The following is a 17,601-nucleotide window of genomic DNA, read 5'->3' as shown; positions in this document are numbered from 1 at the left end:
CCAGAGGGTGCTTGTAATGCAGCTGAAGCTGTTTGGTACTTAAGAATGCTTAAGGGGCTACCAAACTACAATAACAGTTCAGCCAACTAACTAACAACTGTCTGTAAACCTAAACAAGCCCATCGGGACATAAGTTTTGCTCGTCTTCTCAGACTCTTGGCAGGCTTGCTCGGTGCGTTTTTATGGTGTTAATATTTTCATGTAATTTTTATGCTGCCTAGCTGCAAAAAAATCTCCTCACGGTCCAGCAAAGATCTGAGCTGAACTGAACTCACTCATGCTGTTCTCTTGACCACACAGATCATTCAGTAGTTGCAATGATAAGGGATCTAAAAAAAAAAGCTATAACAGCCAGTCACCCTGTCTGTATGACTGTATGTGTTGATGACTGGAGCTGTTTTATTTGTGTGGCTTCACACTTCATCAGACAGCTATCCAATAATAACGTTACATTAAAGCTTAACGGTACATATCAAGCCTGCGGTTTATCTGTGTGTGTTTGTTTGTATATATACAGTATATACTGTGTATATGTATTATTAAACACCTGGCTATAATTACTCAGCATGCCTTTCGAGCTGAGCGTCATCATCCCCCCTCTGCTTAATGTCACCAGCATTTCTAGACAGCCACATCTCTACCCACAGCCCATTGTCAGACCCTGAGGCTCACCTCAAGCTCACTCTTCTCATATTTGGGGACACAGCTGTCCTGGACATGAACATGAGAAGACAGCCGCAATGACACTGCATTATCATAATTCTGTTGAGTTATGCTAAATCCTCAGTGCGCTCTCTTTTTTTAAATTCTTGTCTTGCCTCTTTCCCTGTTTTCCCTGTTTTCTTAACCGCATTCTCGTCATGGGAGGTACCAAAGTGTTATTGTGCTATGATGTTAGTGGAAAAAGCAACCGCAATGTTTGTTGCAAAATTTCTCATGTTCATCATTTTATTTAAAAACTAATTTGACCTGTTGGGGGGAATTGTGTTGTTGACTGCAGCATGTACACCAGTACAGTTCCTAAGCTTCATAGCTTATAATGCCACCACCTGAGTAGCAGTCCCTGTGTGTCACCACGGGGGGGCATGATTGAAATAATGAAGCCAGCATCTTGGCCCAGATCTTGTGATGAGTTGGTGTGTGTGTGTGTGTATGTGGTGGAGGATGGATTAAGAGGGCAGTTACTAGACCTGCAGCTTTCTGTGTAATTAGCTACACTACTAGTGAAAAGGTCACGCTCAGTACAGCTTCTTTTACATCTCATCCCTACCTTTTATTTTCATCGCTAAAGTCGTCATTTGTGGTATTTATTGTGAGGCGATATTCCAAGAATTATGAGGTCATTGTTATGCGATCTTGTTTTCAAATTTGCTAGAGGAATTGCAGCCAGAAAACGAGAGAGAAATTGTTGAGCCTCCCAACTCCCTGAGGATGAAAGGCTGCTTTTAATAATTGCTGCTCATTAACTGCTCCTGTAGCTAGCAAGCTCTCTGAGGCAACACTCTGCAGCCTGTTACACCTACTCACTGATGAGGAAGCGAGAGGAATGAGGAAAAAAGGGGATCAATGCAAAATGACTTAAAGAAGGATAATGACATCGTGTAACTGTATTTGTATTTGAATAACTTGGATTTGCAAATACTTTACATATCAGCGCTTCCTTATGGGCGCTTTTTAACTCATTTGGCTTCACTCACAAGTGACCCAGTTGGAAGCCTGTCTTGAGTCAAGTTAAGCTGTGTGCGTGAGCTCCTCTAAGGTCTTACATCCAATTCGGTTAGCGTGAGTCTCGTATAAACTCGAGAGTAGATCCCAAACACCTCCTGTGTACCTCTACAGCGAAGACAGAGTGAAACGGACAAGGAAGCTGCATGACATGGTGGGAGGTGAAGAGTAAAGGTTGGCGTGCACGTACACTAGCAGGTTTCGTCTATGTTATCACCTCTAAAACTTCTCCCTCGGTGCGTTCCCGTCCATCCACCCCTCTCTCTCACCGCACTTCCATCTTGTCTGTGAGTGTGTCTCTCCTGCCAGTCTCACCGCTTGGTCACTGAAGGAAATGAAGTGTGATGGAAAGCAACAGAGCATGTGGTGTGTCACCAAGGAGGGTCTGTTTGATCGATGAAGCGGAGAGAGTGTACAGAGTGGAATGAGGAAAAGAGTGGAGCGAACAGAGAGGGGGTAGTCTGGGACACTGCACACACATTTGTCTGGTAGAGCTAAATATAAATGTATGGAGGAGCAGAGCTGCAGAGAGGTCATTCAGAGACACAGATGGGAGTTTTTTCGCTGGCCATCTTCACGCCCGACACCTCTTCTGTTGCGCTTTATGGTCCCTGCCAGGAATTTTAGTTTTGAGAGGATGATTGTTGTAGGTAGTGAGCTGGAGGTGAGATCTTTCTCTGTCTTTTCATCAGTTGTCTCTTATGAGATAAGCACCAAAGCTCTTTAGCCCCCCTCCCTTTCCCTATTTTTTTTTTTTGCTCTTTCTCTCCCACTCACTTTCTATTCCACTCCTGCTCGCTTTCCTGCCTGCCTGCTCTTTCTCTTTACCTCTCTCTGCTCAGGGGAGGTGAGTAATCTTTTTTTCTGGGAGGAGAAAGGGAGCTGAGGCAAGGAGCTGTGGCCCAGCTTGAGTTAAAAGCTCTAATAATAGTCAGTACATCCATCTCTCCATACATCCAACCAACCATCCATCCAGCGAGCAGCGGTGTAGCCTTAGCGATCAAGTGAGCGTGCTCACTGCGTTGCCGTGGTGATGGTAGAGGTGCAGGCAGCCGGCTAATGTACTACTTCTGTTTGTGTTCCTCTTACCAGAAAAAGGCAGAAGAGGCTCACAGGATACTGGAGGGACTGGGACCCAGGGTAGAACTGGTGAGTGGACTCTTTGATTTAATGTTGTATTTCTGTTCTTGTTATTTTCTTTCCCACACTTTCGTTCCTGCATTCCTAACGTGCGAAATTTTTATTGAATCACATGAACGTTGCCGCTGTTTTTGAGTACGAGGCTCGAGCAGTAAAATAATGAGGTAGAAATGCTTACTATACTCGAAGCTTCATTAAGAAATATTGTTGATAATAAGATCGAATAAGATGACTCACATCAGAGTGTAATGTGAAAGGGTCGCTAGTACTGAAATCCACTGAGAATAGAAACCCCCAACCCTCATACACACCATATTTAACTGTCGCCTATTCATCTATCCATCCAGCTCAGTCTCACACACGGTGAATTTCATCATTCGGTTCTGTTAAATGAATTACCTACCCATTTTGATTTAGACTTCCTGAAATCCCATATGTATTAGTGGCAAGGCCAGAATCATATTAAGAGATGTGGAGTGAAAGTGTTTGGTCTTCATGTATTCTGCTGTTTACAACCTAACTGAAAATAAGGTATGGTAAATATGATTCTTTGATCTGATTGTTCCTCCTTTTGTTCCAGCCACTGTACAATCAGCCTTCTGATACCAAGCAGTACCATGAGAACATCAAAATGTAAGTTTGTCACTACATTTGCCTACACATTTCATCTTGTAAAAAGAAAAAAAAAATTATAAATGGCCACTAAGGTGCAACAAGTTTGTTAATTGTAGATACAGAAGCTCATGCGGTCTTTAAGATGGATATTTGATTTTAATTTTTTTCAAGACAAAGCATGATTGGTTTTTAATTGATCATCAATTGTAAGTGAATGCATTATCAAAGTACACCAAACTCAAATGCACGTAACAACTGTAATTTCTGGGATCATGAAGATGTTAGAACCCATCAAAGTGTAACCAGCCAAGTTAAGAAACACAGAGAGAAACATAATCAAGAGTTATGAATGTAACTAAGGTTCTATGAATTCTGGGTGACCACCAGAGCCGATATGTAATACCTGGATATGCATCATGCACATATGTAGGAGGTTGAGAGATAATACCAACAAAGTCACACATGTGACCTGGGTGACGCAAGCAACCTGATAAAGGGGCCTGGCACCCAGCAGTGGTCTCCTATAGAATCTTCTCATCAAGCCTCCGAGTGACAATGAACTTGGACGGTCATCCAGAATTCATGGAACCATCGTTACATTCATAACTCTCGTTCTATTTCATTCTCCTGACTGCCAGAGACCGTATGTAATACCTGGATGACCCATACCAGCAAGGTCACAACAAATCTGTACTCACTGTGCCTCAGTTGTAGACTGAAAGAGCAGACAAGGCTGCAGTTGTCACAGGATGAGTGGCGGCCACATTAACTCTGTAGAAGCAAGCAAAGGTACAGGAAGAAGCCCAAGTAGCTGCAGCACAGATGTCATTCAGTGGAACAATCTTCAAGGCAGCCAAAGAAATGGAGACACTCCTGGTAGAATGACATTTCACAGGGTTGACCCGGAGGCCCCTGAGCCTGTATGCTTTTGATATGGTATCCACAACCCAGTTAGAGACTCTGTTTAGATAAGGCACAATCTTTCCTGTGCCCTCCATAACAAACAAAAAGTGCATCAGACGGAACCCAGCCAACATATCTATGTACTGTCTCAGTGCCTCAAAGTGCCCCTTGGGTGGCTTAGGGGTCGGTTGGTAGGAGCCCCGTGTCTGGGTACCCTATCCTTGGTGTCTGAAATGCAGGCTGTGGAGGGGCCTGCCCTGCTGAAAAGAGGAGTGCTGGCTGCAGGGTGAAGAGTTCTGGTGTGTCTTTGTTTATAGAAAGGTGCCCGGCATTAGTCAGCAAACTGTTGCCTGACTTTGTAGACTTGCGCACTACGCTCCGATGAACTGCAGGCCCAAACATCTGGCCTGGAATGACAGATAGCGTGCGAAGTGTCCACATTTTGCGCTGGGCCAAGGTCAAAGTGGACATCAGTCTGTCAAGCTCTCTGGTCGTGAAAGCGAACCCCTGGAAGGAAGCATCACTCAGGCTTTGTGTCAAGGCATCAACTCCGGCAGTCTGGAGAGTCTGCGATAGAGCCAGAACAAGATGGGAAAGAGAGTTTCCGATACATCCCATCCAAGCTGCTCTTGCTAAGGAGGTCATCAGTGATTCTACACTGCGGGCGTGGATAGTAGGCATCCGGTCTAAGGGCATCTGAGGATACAATCAGAAAAGCAATGGAGGCATCAATGGCAGGCATTTTATCTAGACCATATTGGGAGGTGTCCGTCATAGCAGCCAAAGCCCTGCCGTCACTCGGCAGGTGGAGGAACGCCTTGGAGACAGGCCACTTTCATCAATGTGTATGGTGCAGAGGATGGAACTCTGAAGGCAGATGGTTATGGGGTGTGCTTGAAAAAGGCACTAGAGGAAGCAGCCTCTAAAGGGGCAGCATCCAGACCAAGCCCTGAGATGGCCAATTGAATGGCTCACTTAACCAGTCTCAGCATACAGCAAGGAGTCTGCTCCTGACCCGTGAGAGCCTGTCACAGAGGGGAGGGGGGACTCCCTCTCCAGTTCCTCCTGTTCTCTTGCTTCCTGATCTGTAAAAAGGTTCCCTAAGGCTGCAACAGAAAGTGCATCCTCATATGGTGGCTAGCAACAGAGGGTAAAGCAGCTAGGTCATCACTCCCATCACAGGCCGGTATCAGACAAGTGCACAATAGTAAGTGACCCGCAAAGATTAGAGGCACTAAGCTATAGTGTGTTAAGCTAAGTGGCTAAGTTAGTAAGACATGCCCACTGGGAAAATAAATGTGGTTACTTATTGGGTAAAGTCTGATGCTTTGTAGTCAGGGTTTCGGCGAAACTCCTTGCAGAGATGAGCACCAGCAATGCAGCCTCTGGAAGATGAAGGCATAGCTCCAACCGATGGGGTACAAAGCTACCGCCAGAAATGGTGAGCACTGATGCTAGGTAATGCTAACAGCTTACACGACCTGGACGGTAAGGCAAGAAGATGAAAACGAGATGACTGCTGGGTGCCAGGCCCCTTTATCAGGTTGCTTGTGTCACCCAGGCCAAACATGTAACTTTGCTGGTATTGTGTCTCCTCCTGCGCATGCACACAATGCATATCCAGGTATTACATACCATCACTGGTGGTCAGGAAGAATGAAATAGAATTGAATTGTATATATTGTGGATGTTTGATTTTGTAAAAAATTAAATAATAATCATTTGAAGTTCTATTAAAAAATATATGCTGCCAGGAGAATATCAGTTTTGTTCATGGTTTTGGGCCAATTTTTGTATTTTTAAACTTAAAACTATTACCAATAGAAATTGAAACTAGATGATCTTAGCAAACTATTGATTCCTCCAGTGGTTTTATTTTACCTCCACAAACAAAGACCTGTCACGCCCACACCCCAACCCCTCCTTCCCCCTTTGCAGACAGCAAAGATTGCCATTTCAGAGGAGGATCTGAAATTGACATTATGTAAACTTAGCATTGAAACTTAAATGAATAATCGTGTGTAAAGAGGGCAGCTACAGAGGATAGAAAGTAATGCAAAGGCCTCATGGAAAAGGACTTCCACTGTCACCTGTTTTCTCCTTTTCAATGTTAATATTGTTTTGATTGAAACTTCCAAATGGTACAAAGACTAGCCATCATTTTGTTAAGCTCATGAATGTGTGATTTAATTCTACATCAATTTTACATCTCAGCAACTCTGAAGTAGCTATAATTACATACAGGGATACAAAGGTACAGTAGTCATATTTAAATTCCAGTTCAATCTTTATGCTGCTAACAGAGCTTCCAACCATCTGCGCCCAAATTAAAAGTGCATCAGTTAAAAAAAAAAAAACATCCATAGCTATTCCCTCTGAAAACTGACTAAAACAACCATTGCTTTTATGTTTTGCCCCTGACATCTTGACATGGAATATTAATAGCAGGATGCTTTTCTCAGCTTCCAAGGTTACATTAGGTGAATGATTAATAAATCATACCAATATCATTTTTTAGTGGATATCTGCCAGAAGGGGAGCAAAGGGTACACGACTTTGCGTGGCCCTGCCATGTCTATCAATAAGGTTTATGTGCATCTCTAATCTTTTAAGGACCATAATTCACTGAGGCATATCAAAGGGCTGTAGCAGGGTTATAATGGCTCGCCTCCACCATTGGCACTGTGTTTTAGGCACAGTGGCATACCACAAGATGTGTCTGACCTCTTAGTCACACACTGCTCTGTCTTCACTCCTTTTGATCCCTGCACCGTTTGATCAGTATTATTGCCTCAAAGCAATTAACTGAAAACTCTCCTCTCTCCCTCCGTGTGTGTTATTAAATACCACTGTGTTGCCTTGAGCCAGCACAATTGACTTCTTTGTTTTGATAACCTTGGCATTCATCCCTGCTGGAATAGATCAGTACCAATATCTCTATGGAGTCCCCATCCCAATTCATCTCCTGCACACACACACACAGCATCTACAACATTTGCTAATATCTTTGCTTATGAACTACTAGGAAAGAAATAATCAAACTCAACTTTGAAGTCCGTAAAGGTTTTGCTCAGTGGGGTTGTACCACTGGTTGAACGTCTGTCACAAGTGTGTGTGTATAATGAATCTTTCAGCCATCATGTTTTGGAGGTATTATGCCAAATTACAGTGTTCTCTGATATCTCAGAAATGGTAGAGGCTTAGAGCAGGACAAAAGAAACCTTTCGTTGGGGTTCAGGGCTACTAATCTTTCCCTTTGCCATCTGGTGTCCGGAGGACAATGACATCTCTGTCCTTAAAGGGTTTAATCTATCACTCCATTTTTTGCCATACCAAGTTAGTTCTCACCCACTATGTGCCACGATACGTGTGGATAACTGGCCATCCACAATATCTAGCTGGATTTGGTGATATTTATCTTCTGCTGCAATGGCTTGGCTCAATGTGTCTGTTTGTATGTGTGGGAGTGTTTGTCATTGTTTACGTAGGTTTGAGGTTAAGGCTGTTTAGATTTCACTCGGGTTTGTTATTTCAGATAACATGTTTGGGAAATAGAGAAGAGGTCATCCTGTGCGTGTATGCCTTTAGACCCCAAATGTTATCCTACTACCTTCCAACCTTCACAAAACTCATACACCACCAGTAGCCCACTTCCTAGTCTTCTGTCCTTGCCTGTAACCTGAAGGACCCTGCGGCTCAGCTGAAGTGACTAATGTAGAATAAGATTACATTAATCAGTGGGGAACGTGACCTTACAACTGACAGATTAAGTGTCAGGAATAAAACTCTGTCTTGCAGCAAAGAAAGAGACAAACTGAGAGGCTGCCTAAGGAGATTACTGGCCCTGACCTTTATTTGAAGCAGTGTGGCTAGCTGTTCCCAGCCCAGACAAGTTTTATAAGTTTGGCTCCCCTCGCTGTCCTTTCCACCCAGAAGCAAGTTTGAGTTTATCGAGGGGTGGCATACAAGGACAGGCATTGTTTGTGTTTTTGTGAGTGTGTGTTTTTTTGTTTATTTATTGGGTAAAAAAGTAGGCAGAGAAAGTGTGGAGGGTAGAAAATGTATACCTGTAGAGCTGGATAAAAACATACTTACATTTATTGTGTTACAAATGTGATGAGGTACTGTCTGAAATGACTGTTTTCCTCTATTATCACCTTATCCTTTTGATTCTAACTCTCTGCTCCTCTGTTCTTTTAAAAACCCATTTAGAAATCAGGCGATGAGGAAGAAGCTCATCTTATACTTCAAGAGGAGAAATCATGCTCGTAAGCAGTGGGTAAGTACAGAACTCAACATTTTTGACTCTCTGCTGGGACTCAGCCCATGACGGATGACTAGTTTTAAACTGGGCCAGCTGCTCCTTGAAGTGAGTGGCCATTTTAGGCAGACCAAAGAGGAATAGAGCTCTGGGCACGATCTGTCGTCAGTGCCCTAGTGATGAGGTTGCTTCTGAAAAACAAAAAAAACTTAAACAAATTCTCTCATAATGTCATCAATTGTTTTTCAATTCACTGACAGCCGAACACTATAATGAGCATTATACTGGGTTAGTTTGCTCTCTTGCATGCCAGTGATTGAGCAGGACTGAACTAAAGAGCATGACTATTGATAAAGCAGAGATCAATGGGGTGAGCTCTGTTGCTAGAGCCAAGCGGACATCTTAAAATTAAGTGGCTTGACAGAAAATCATTATTGCACAGTTTTACTATGAAATTTGCATCTATCTACAAGTAGAAAATATGATGGGGGGAAAATTGCCTTTTTTTAACTGCTTCCAACCTCAGAGATACTGCCAGCAGCAACTATCTCACAGCTCGGCATTTATTATGTATTGCAAGTTTATGTAAGGACAGAAAGAACAGTTTTCAAATGCACCACCTGTATCGAAAACCAGCGCAACGTGGGCGACTGTCCAGTCCTCTCTCAAGTTGTGTCTAAGTGGGGGAGGTAGCTCCTTGTGGGCAGAGTGCGGCGAGACATCACCTTGTGGTTTATGAGCCTACCGAGGGTCGTGTCTCCACCAGGGTTAATGGTCTGCTTTACAGCCTGCCTGTGAGGAAGCTGGGAAAACGTGGGCTGTCGTCTGCCAGAGTCATGGCTCAAGGCCAGACTCCTCATAGAATACCAAGATATCATTTTGCCCCCTCTGAACATGTAGAGGTACATAGTAGGAGATACCAGAGAGACTGAGAGCTAAAGATTACTGAATATAATTATTGAAGAAAAAAACTTTCAATGTTTGGGCAGTCTAAAATATCACTCTGCTTTTGAATGTCTTGTTTTAGCAGTTAAATGTTGTAATTGTTATGTTGTGTTATGTGTCCTGAGATCAAAGCGAAGACATAGGAGATAGTATTTATTTATGTAGCTCTGCAGTGGATTGAGATCTTCCTTGTTTCTGTGGCGCTTCAGGAACAGAAATTTTGCCAACGCTATGACCAGCTGATGGAAGCCTGGGAGAAGAAGGTGGAGCGCATAGAAAACAACCCGCGGCGCCGAGCCAAGGAGAGCAAGGTGCGGGAATACTACGAGAAACAGTTCCCAGAGATCCGCAAGCAAAGAGAGCTGCAGGAGCGCATGCAGAGGTAAGAGCACGGGGTTTTTTTTTTCCCTTTTTTCTCAACTGAGTAGAAGACCCAGTAAGCTTTTGAAATATTTTTGTTACTGTTTTTCCTATAAAGAATGAAGGTGGATTTTTTATGCATGTGGTTCAGTTACAATAATATGTGGGTGTGTGATGGGTCTTCTGTATTACTCATTTTTGTAGCCGCGTTGGGCAGCGAGGAGGTGGGCTGACCTCGTCTGCAGCTCGCAGTGAACATGAGGTCTCTGAGATCATTGATGGAATATCAGAGCACGAGGTAAGCTCTTCTGTTAATGCCGGTTCGTCCCTCCACTTGCTCTTTAGCAACACTTAAGAGTGTATTCACACTATCATACTTCTCAAGTTCAATTTGCTACGGTACGCTGATATCTGGATGTCTGTTTGGCACACACGCCGTGGCTGCCACTCCTACCAGGAGTTACACGCCAGGTGGAGGTGGATGAGAACTTTACATTAAAAAAAAGTCTAGGCTCTTAATTTATTTATATGCCATGCAAATACAGATGTGTCTATATTCTTTAATAATTAATAACAATTATTTTTAAATAATTAATTTCAACTATTAATCATTTCTATTATTTAATATTCTATTTATCACAGAGGATCCTTAAAAAGTCTTAGAAAGTATTACGTTTGATTTTAAAAATTTAAGGTCATAAATTGTCTTAAGTCTTATTTTTACTTGTGAGAGGTCTTAAATGTTGAGATGATGCCTAGACTAACTGAGACATGTCTGAATACTACTACTTCAAATCTACCTATATTACTGTATCTATTTAGTGTTAAATGATTTTTTTATTACTAATTTTTTGTGGGTTTGTGCGTTACGTCTTGCGTTCACGTAACTTATTACATACGCTGTCTTCCACATTTACAAACCGCGAACGGGAGAGAGAGAAGAGGAAGAAGCTAGCAAGATCAATATCACCCACCTGCAGAGCCAGAGAGCCCTCGCAGTTCTAGACGCAGCAGTTCAGACTCACCGTTTCAGATGTACACATGTGCCACCAGTTTTAGACATATGCAGAAAACCAGCAGAACCCCACAGCTCTAGACTCAACACTTACCCACTTGCTTCTGGAGAATGCTAAACCCCATCAAGGCTAAATAATAGTCCACTTTTCTTGTCTTTTATGAAATAAAATGTGTGTATATTGTATTCAATGAAGGATTTTTTATCAATATAAGCATTTATTAATTCAAAACAGCTGTGTGCCTGCACACACCGATAGATACACTGTTTTTGTTTTGTTGTTTGTTTTTCTTACTGTGACTGGACGGTTGCTTTTGCTTCCCTGTTGGATCTAGAATTCATGAAGCGATGTTGTTTGACCTGCATTTGGACACACACTCATGGAAATCTGAGGGGGGAAACAGAATGCTGCTTAAAGCTGTTCACTGTTATGCTACTGGTGTATTTATTTGTTTATAATTCACAAGTGTGGAAACTAATGTTCAGCCTAGATGATATTAATAAGAATACTAGTTGAGGTTGTTCAGTCTCCCTCAATTAGTGGCAGGGGGTTGCAGGACTCGTGAACTTCATAAGCATGTATTACTTCAGTTTAATTTAGTTTATTGGTTTGAGTGTGGATAAGGAAATGCATATGAGAGTTGAAAAAATGGTTTTGCATTCAGTGGTTGTTTATGGCTACGGTTATTTGTGGATTAATGAAAGCCATAAACCAGTATTACATGTAAGGGTATTTTATTATTTTAGTTAATTGCATGTATGTGTTGTGGAGTTTTTTTCAACACCCACTGTGTACGTGTGTGTGTGTGTATATATGTGTGTGTGTGTGTGAGAGAGAGAGGCTTCTGATAAGCCTCTTAGTGGACACTACAGGTGAGTATGTTACTATACCTAACAACAGACATCTGATTTATGTGAGCAAGAACTTACACTGATTATTGAAAGTGCTCATTTGCACAGCTGTATTTGCCCTGCTATGACACATCTGTGAATAAGATCTATTGATTAATAATTATACCAAATTGCCACCAAATAAACACATTAGATCAAGTGAAATGGGCCATTAGGGCCAATACTTCCTGTTGGGAAAAATGGCTTAATTTGATAGTGCAGTCAAGAGGTGTGCAATTCATCTTTCAGCACAGTGGTTTTCAAATTCTGGGTTGTGACACACTAGTGGCTTGCAGCATTGGGACAGGTGTGTCATGGGAAGGCTGTAATGCAGGGTTTCAGTATATAGACAACTATAGTCATATAAAGTATATAGTGTAAAGACAAAGTATAAAGACAACTTGACTGAATTTTCTGACTGAAATTTATTTATTTCCTTAAGTTTCCAATCATGCTGCCACTACAGAAACGCCATCTCCGGGCGCTTCCTTACTGGCTGGGTCCATTCTTGTTTCAATCTTCTTTCCACTAAAAATGTCAAAATGCGCAATTAAAAATTTGTTTATAGACTATCAGCATTTGCAGAAGATACTGAAAGAAAAGTCCTGCCACTGAAATCTAACTGTAAGAAGTTTTGCATCCACACATAACAGAGAATGAATGAAATCTTTACTGCTGTATCATCACTATTGATAAACTTCATGAATTCATGCTGAAGCCAGCCAGCTAATCCAAGTTACAGATGGTTCCCAGTGCATTAGAAAGGATAGGGCTGACATTATTCATTGAAGGTAGCTAGCTAAAGTTAGCTTTGGTATAACGTAGTCACTGACAAATAGTAGACGTTACATTAAAATATAATTTTAGAGTGCAGAATTTCTGTCTTATTCATTTTTCACCCATATTTTACACAGACTTTACCGAACTGCCATTTTCATCTGTCGTTTAAACTCATGCATGTGTATGTCTAAAACAATGGGTCTGCTCAGTTCTGCATCACCCTGCGATGTTTCTCAGCAAGATGGGGACATGCAAGTTGAAGGAAATTTGGCTCCAAGATGAAAAGTACCGGGAATGGTTAGGTGTTCCAAGTAATGATTTTGAGGCAACTTGCATGGTGTACCGAAAAACTTCTAAACTTGGGACAATGGGAATTATGGCAGTTGAGTCCCATTTGAAATCAGAAAAGCACAGACTCTACGCTGGTATCCGAAAAAATACAGCGCCAATGGAATCTTCTGTGTCTGCTGCCACTATATCATCAGCTCCTGCTGGATCACAGACTGGTAACGTTGGACCTTATGATACAGCAGTGGCCTCTGTTCAACCAGGTGTTTTTGTTAAGTCACTGACTGCTACTCTGAGGGCAGAAGGGTTGTGGGTTCTGCACTTAAGTCAGCACAACATCCACACACTTTTCAAGGAGATGTTTCCTGACTCAGAACATGTAAAGACATTCACTTGTGAGAGATAAAACGGCATACATAGCTAGATTTGGTATTGCTCCCTTATGAAAGACAGTTGATTACAAAAGTGAATGACGAGTCGTTCGTCGTAATGTCCGAAAACATGAATAAGACAAAAAATGAATAGACCTCCACATCAGGAACTGGACAGCCGATGAGACGGGAACGTATGTTTACTCCCATTACTATGGTTCTCAGTTCCCGGGCCACTCCACAGCTGAGGATTTACTGGATAAATTCAAGGTAAGCTAACAGAGCCTGTTATCAGATCAGAACAATTATACTTGGAAAGTGATATTTATCTTTACTTTTAATTCACTTAGTACTGAAGTGCTGGTGGCTATGAAGGCCCATTACCAGTGATCATTTTTTGGTGATTTGTGGGTACACAAACTAAATTTTGTTGAAAAGTGTAGTTTTTTTTTTTTTTTTTTTTTGAAATAGTACACACTTGTCTCAGCAGCAATTCAGTGACTATATTTCATTGTGTAGGTGCTATAGTACTAGGTTAGGACCCCCTCCACCATGAAATATGCCATTAAAATGCTGTGGCAGGTCTACACTCAGTTGTCAGTTGTACGAAGTACACTAGTATAAAAATAATTCAGTCCAATACCAGTCCTGCAATAAATCCCATTGCCATGAATGTTATAATGTCTAGTTTTTGTGGCAGCTGGTTTAGAGAGGTTGTGGTTTATGCTGGTGTTGAATTGTATTGTGTTATACTGAGAGATGTTTCTTTAATCTTGACTTACAGCCTCAAAAGTAATCATAAACACCTCTCTAGAAAAGTTTCAACAAAAACTGAACGTTATAACTGTCATGAGGTAGGATTTTCAGCAGGACTATTGCATTACACTGCATACATTTTTGTTAGGTGGACTTATAAATTAGCAACTGAATATATGTAACATAGATGTTCATAAAAGTGTTTGTGTTTGCACTTGTGTGTTAACCTGCAAGTCACCAAAACTATACATTCTGTCCTCTCCATTATAAATGATTCTACACCAGTAATTGTCATCTAAATAAGCTTTTTCTTTAAAGCATATCTCACTATTATCCCATGTAATACACATGCTACATGATCTTCCTTTAACTTGTTTTTTTGTTAATATTTTTCCCTTTGTTTTCTCCTTTGTAGGATGGTACAGAAGAGCTCAGCCTTAATTAAATGTCGTCTGTGTCAATGAATGGACCAAGTGTAAATTGGAAGTTTGTGAAGCTCCTACAACAAGAACACGACAAACAGTTTGGTGGAGCTCAAATTCAGATTGCTGGAAATTGTGGTCTCCACACCATGCACAACTCTATCAAGAGTGGTTTTGGGGTGTGGCAAGTAGAGAAGCTTCCCAAAGCCCTGCACTTTCTCTTCCACTGTACACCTGCAAGGTGGCAAGACTTCAGCTTGGTGACAAAGTCAACAAAATTTCCACAGCCTTTTTGTGGTCATCGCTGACTGGACATTTTCCAGCAGTGGCAAGGGCTATTGAAATTTGGCCCTCTATTGTCACCTCTGTGGACCAGTTCAAAATGAAGAAGCTCTCCAACCTAGGACCCTCATCATACGACACAGTTGCAGAGGCCTAAATGGATCCCCTAACTTTACCAAAGTTGCACTTCTTCATGGCAGTCTCTCATTCTGAGGACACTTGTACATAATTCCTTTATTGTAATTACAATATTACTCACTCAACCAAAATCTTTTCTCAGAGCATTCTCAGATGCTTGATCAAGGAGGACGTACTTGATGTTCCCATCTTAAATGTTGTCAGGTTTGATGTGACAGACCAGAACCTATGGTTCAGTCCAGAGCAGGTGGATGTAGGATTGTGAGCCAGAGCTGCCTTGATGGTAGGCCACTCACTTTTCTTATTAGTTAGAAATGCTTCTTTATGAATTTATTACAAGTATGATTCACATTGTTCATATAATTTTAAATGCCTAGTGGTGTAAAGTACATCAATAGTTGTGGTGGTGTTGTACAGATCACTTTGTCTACTTTTGTCAGGGAACGTTAGGAGTCAAAGCAGAGTAGGCGAGCTTAGGCAGCTGCAGTTCATGAAAGACAGTGGGATAGCTCTCTCAAACATCTGCAAGAACATTCTGGATAAGTGTCCACTGAAGTACCCCATGGTCTGAAACATGATGTGTCTGGACCCAAACAGAATGTACTCAGAGCCAGATGTGTGCTTGTGGAGAATGAAGGGCCTCATCCAGAAGTTTGTGCAGGAAAAACAGTTGTCATGTCTATAGATTTTCCGTTTTCTAAATACAGGTGAAGTGACTGCAGAGCAGTTAGACATTCCTCTTTAATGAGGCCAGAACAGCAAGCTTAAAGAACTTCAGTCCCACAGACCCAAACTCAAGAGTTGACATGTTTTTGCATCGGCACATGAGCACCTCATCCTCAGAGCAGTGGGGTTTCGTGAAGAAGCTGCTGATTCTCTCCCATGGCCAAGCCACAGTTCAACATGGGTTCTCAGTCAACAAAGAGGTGGAAACATGGAACGTGGATGAAGACACAGTTATTGCCCAAAGACGTATCTGTTACCATGTGAGAGTATATAGTGCAGTGACCCAAGTACCTCTTACTAAAGAGTTGCTAAACTACTGTGCAACTGCACGGACCAGGTACAGAATGCACCTGGATAAGGAAGAAAGGAAAAGTAAAAGGATGAGCAGATCATCAAAAGAAAAATGACTGGAGATGAACTTGAAGATCTACAGAAGAAAAGAAAAATAATGCGAAGCGTATGAGAGACCCTAGAAAAAGATGGAGACAGCTCTGCAGAAAAAGCTAAGAGTACTGCAGGGACTAAGATAGCAGAACTGATTACAAAGTCCAACACATTGCGAAGATGCTGCAAGGAGAAGAGAGAGGAGTTAGGAAACTTGGATAGGGAAATTGAGAAAAAGGCTTTTGAGCTACGAGACGTGATGAAAAAATAGCTCTTCTCAAAACAAAGGATGTAATCAGTCAGGGGTAAAGAATGTCCATGTAGTGTTGAAACAGTCAGTAGAATGACAGGAAATGGATTATTAAGATAATCAAGACAAAATGGTAAACTCTTGAGTTTTTGGACTGTTGGTCAAGGTATTTGTAGACATAACTTTAGGTTCTAGAAATCTTTTGGGAATTTGTCTTATAGTTTGACATTTCATAAACAATCAGTAAACAGTAAGTTTTAGCCCTGGTCCTCTGTACCAAGATGTGTGTTTGATTTTTGATCGTTTTATTTGAATAAAAAATGGTTAAACATGTTATACATGTGTTAATGCGTTTGTTCTGCTGTAGAAATGGTATTAATTTTCCTTTGTTTAGGTCTTAAAGGTCTTAAAAAGTCTTAAATTTGATTTTTAAAAGTGTGCAGCAACCCTGGATTATTTTGATGATTAATTGAGTAATTTTAAATATTTTTTAAGAGTAAGTAAGAGAAATGAAGTGGACCAGGTCTCTATAAAATGAGCAATTATTGGCTTCACTACACACAAGTGTTATATTCTAATAATATCTATGAGTATTATTTAATTTCAGTTGAATTAAACAGTAGTAAAAGCAATAAAACAGCATCATAAAATGCAGCCTACAAAAATGTGTCCCAGGCCTTCTGAAATCATGGCAACACAGTTTTGCTTCAGTGGCATCAGTAAATATCGCAATATACCACAGCTGTTCTACTGGGATAACCATATGCCACTTATAAATGACACTGTGTTCCACTGTACCCACTGAGAGGTCCCTCTTAACTGGTATGCCACTGGAATATTTGTGGTAAGCTAGCAGGGCTAGCCAAAGCTAAATACTAGCCTTTTAAGGCTTCCACAACCTAGCGGCAAACACAACAGAGCACAGCTGCTTTCAATTGAACGCTCCCAAAATGTTGAGAGTTTCAGCTGTTTTTTACTGCCTGTCTTTTTTTTTTTTTTTTGATAAACAATCTTCCCTCATTTCTTCATTCTCCATTTATAACATGCATGGTCAACACACACAGTCAACTGTTGGAACAGTAATTATTGCCCATGTACTCATCCATTGTCTAATAATTTGATGATGAAAGGAAAAGTAGGAAAAGTTTCTGTGTTAAATGTGTCAGTCTTGTCTATTAAAGCACTTAAGCAGTTGTTCAAGCCTTCTGGGGGAAAATTGTATTTTTGGGTTATATAAATAAAATTGACCTCAGTCATTCCAGCCGAATTCATGTTATTTGGGCTGACAAGATTGCTTTAGTTACATTACAAAAATTAAAAAGCTCATGATTCACACAATTCAAGTCCAA

The 17,601-nt window shown here is 41.3% G+C and overlaps 1 protein-coding gene across 8 annotated transcripts in view; it reads left to right on the top strand.

Moving 5' to 3' along the window:
* ncor2 (nuclear receptor corepressor 2) overlaps window positions 1-17,601 on the top strand; it is a 104,935-nt gene that overhangs the window by 45,531 nt on the left and 41,803 nt on the right. For all 8 annotated transcript variants that reach the window (XM_044366269.1, XM_044366280.1, XM_044366233.1 and 5 more), the window contains exons 7-11: window positions 2,818-2,874; window positions 3,446-3,498; window positions 8,596-8,662; window positions 9,799-9,971; window positions 10,154-10,247. In XM_044366269.1, coding sequence (XP_044222204.1) covers window positions 2,818-2,874; window positions 3,446-3,498; window positions 8,596-8,662; window positions 9,799-9,971; window positions 10,154-10,247 — 444 coding nt within the window. The remainder of the gene's footprint in view (window positions 1-2,817; window positions 2,875-3,445; window positions 3,499-8,595; window positions 8,663-9,798; window positions 9,972-10,153; window positions 10,248-17,601) is intronic.

Source organism: Thunnus albacares, chromosome 2, assembly GCF_914725855.1.
Source record: "Thunnus albacares chromosome 2, fThuAlb1.1, whole genome shotgun sequence".
Taxonomy (NCBI): domain Eukaryota; kingdom Metazoa; phylum Chordata; class Actinopteri; order Scombriformes; family Scombridae; genus Thunnus; species Thunnus albacares.
The sequence above is the reverse complement of the archived record's forward strand: the minus strand, read 5'-3'. Positions and strand labels throughout refer to the sequence as shown.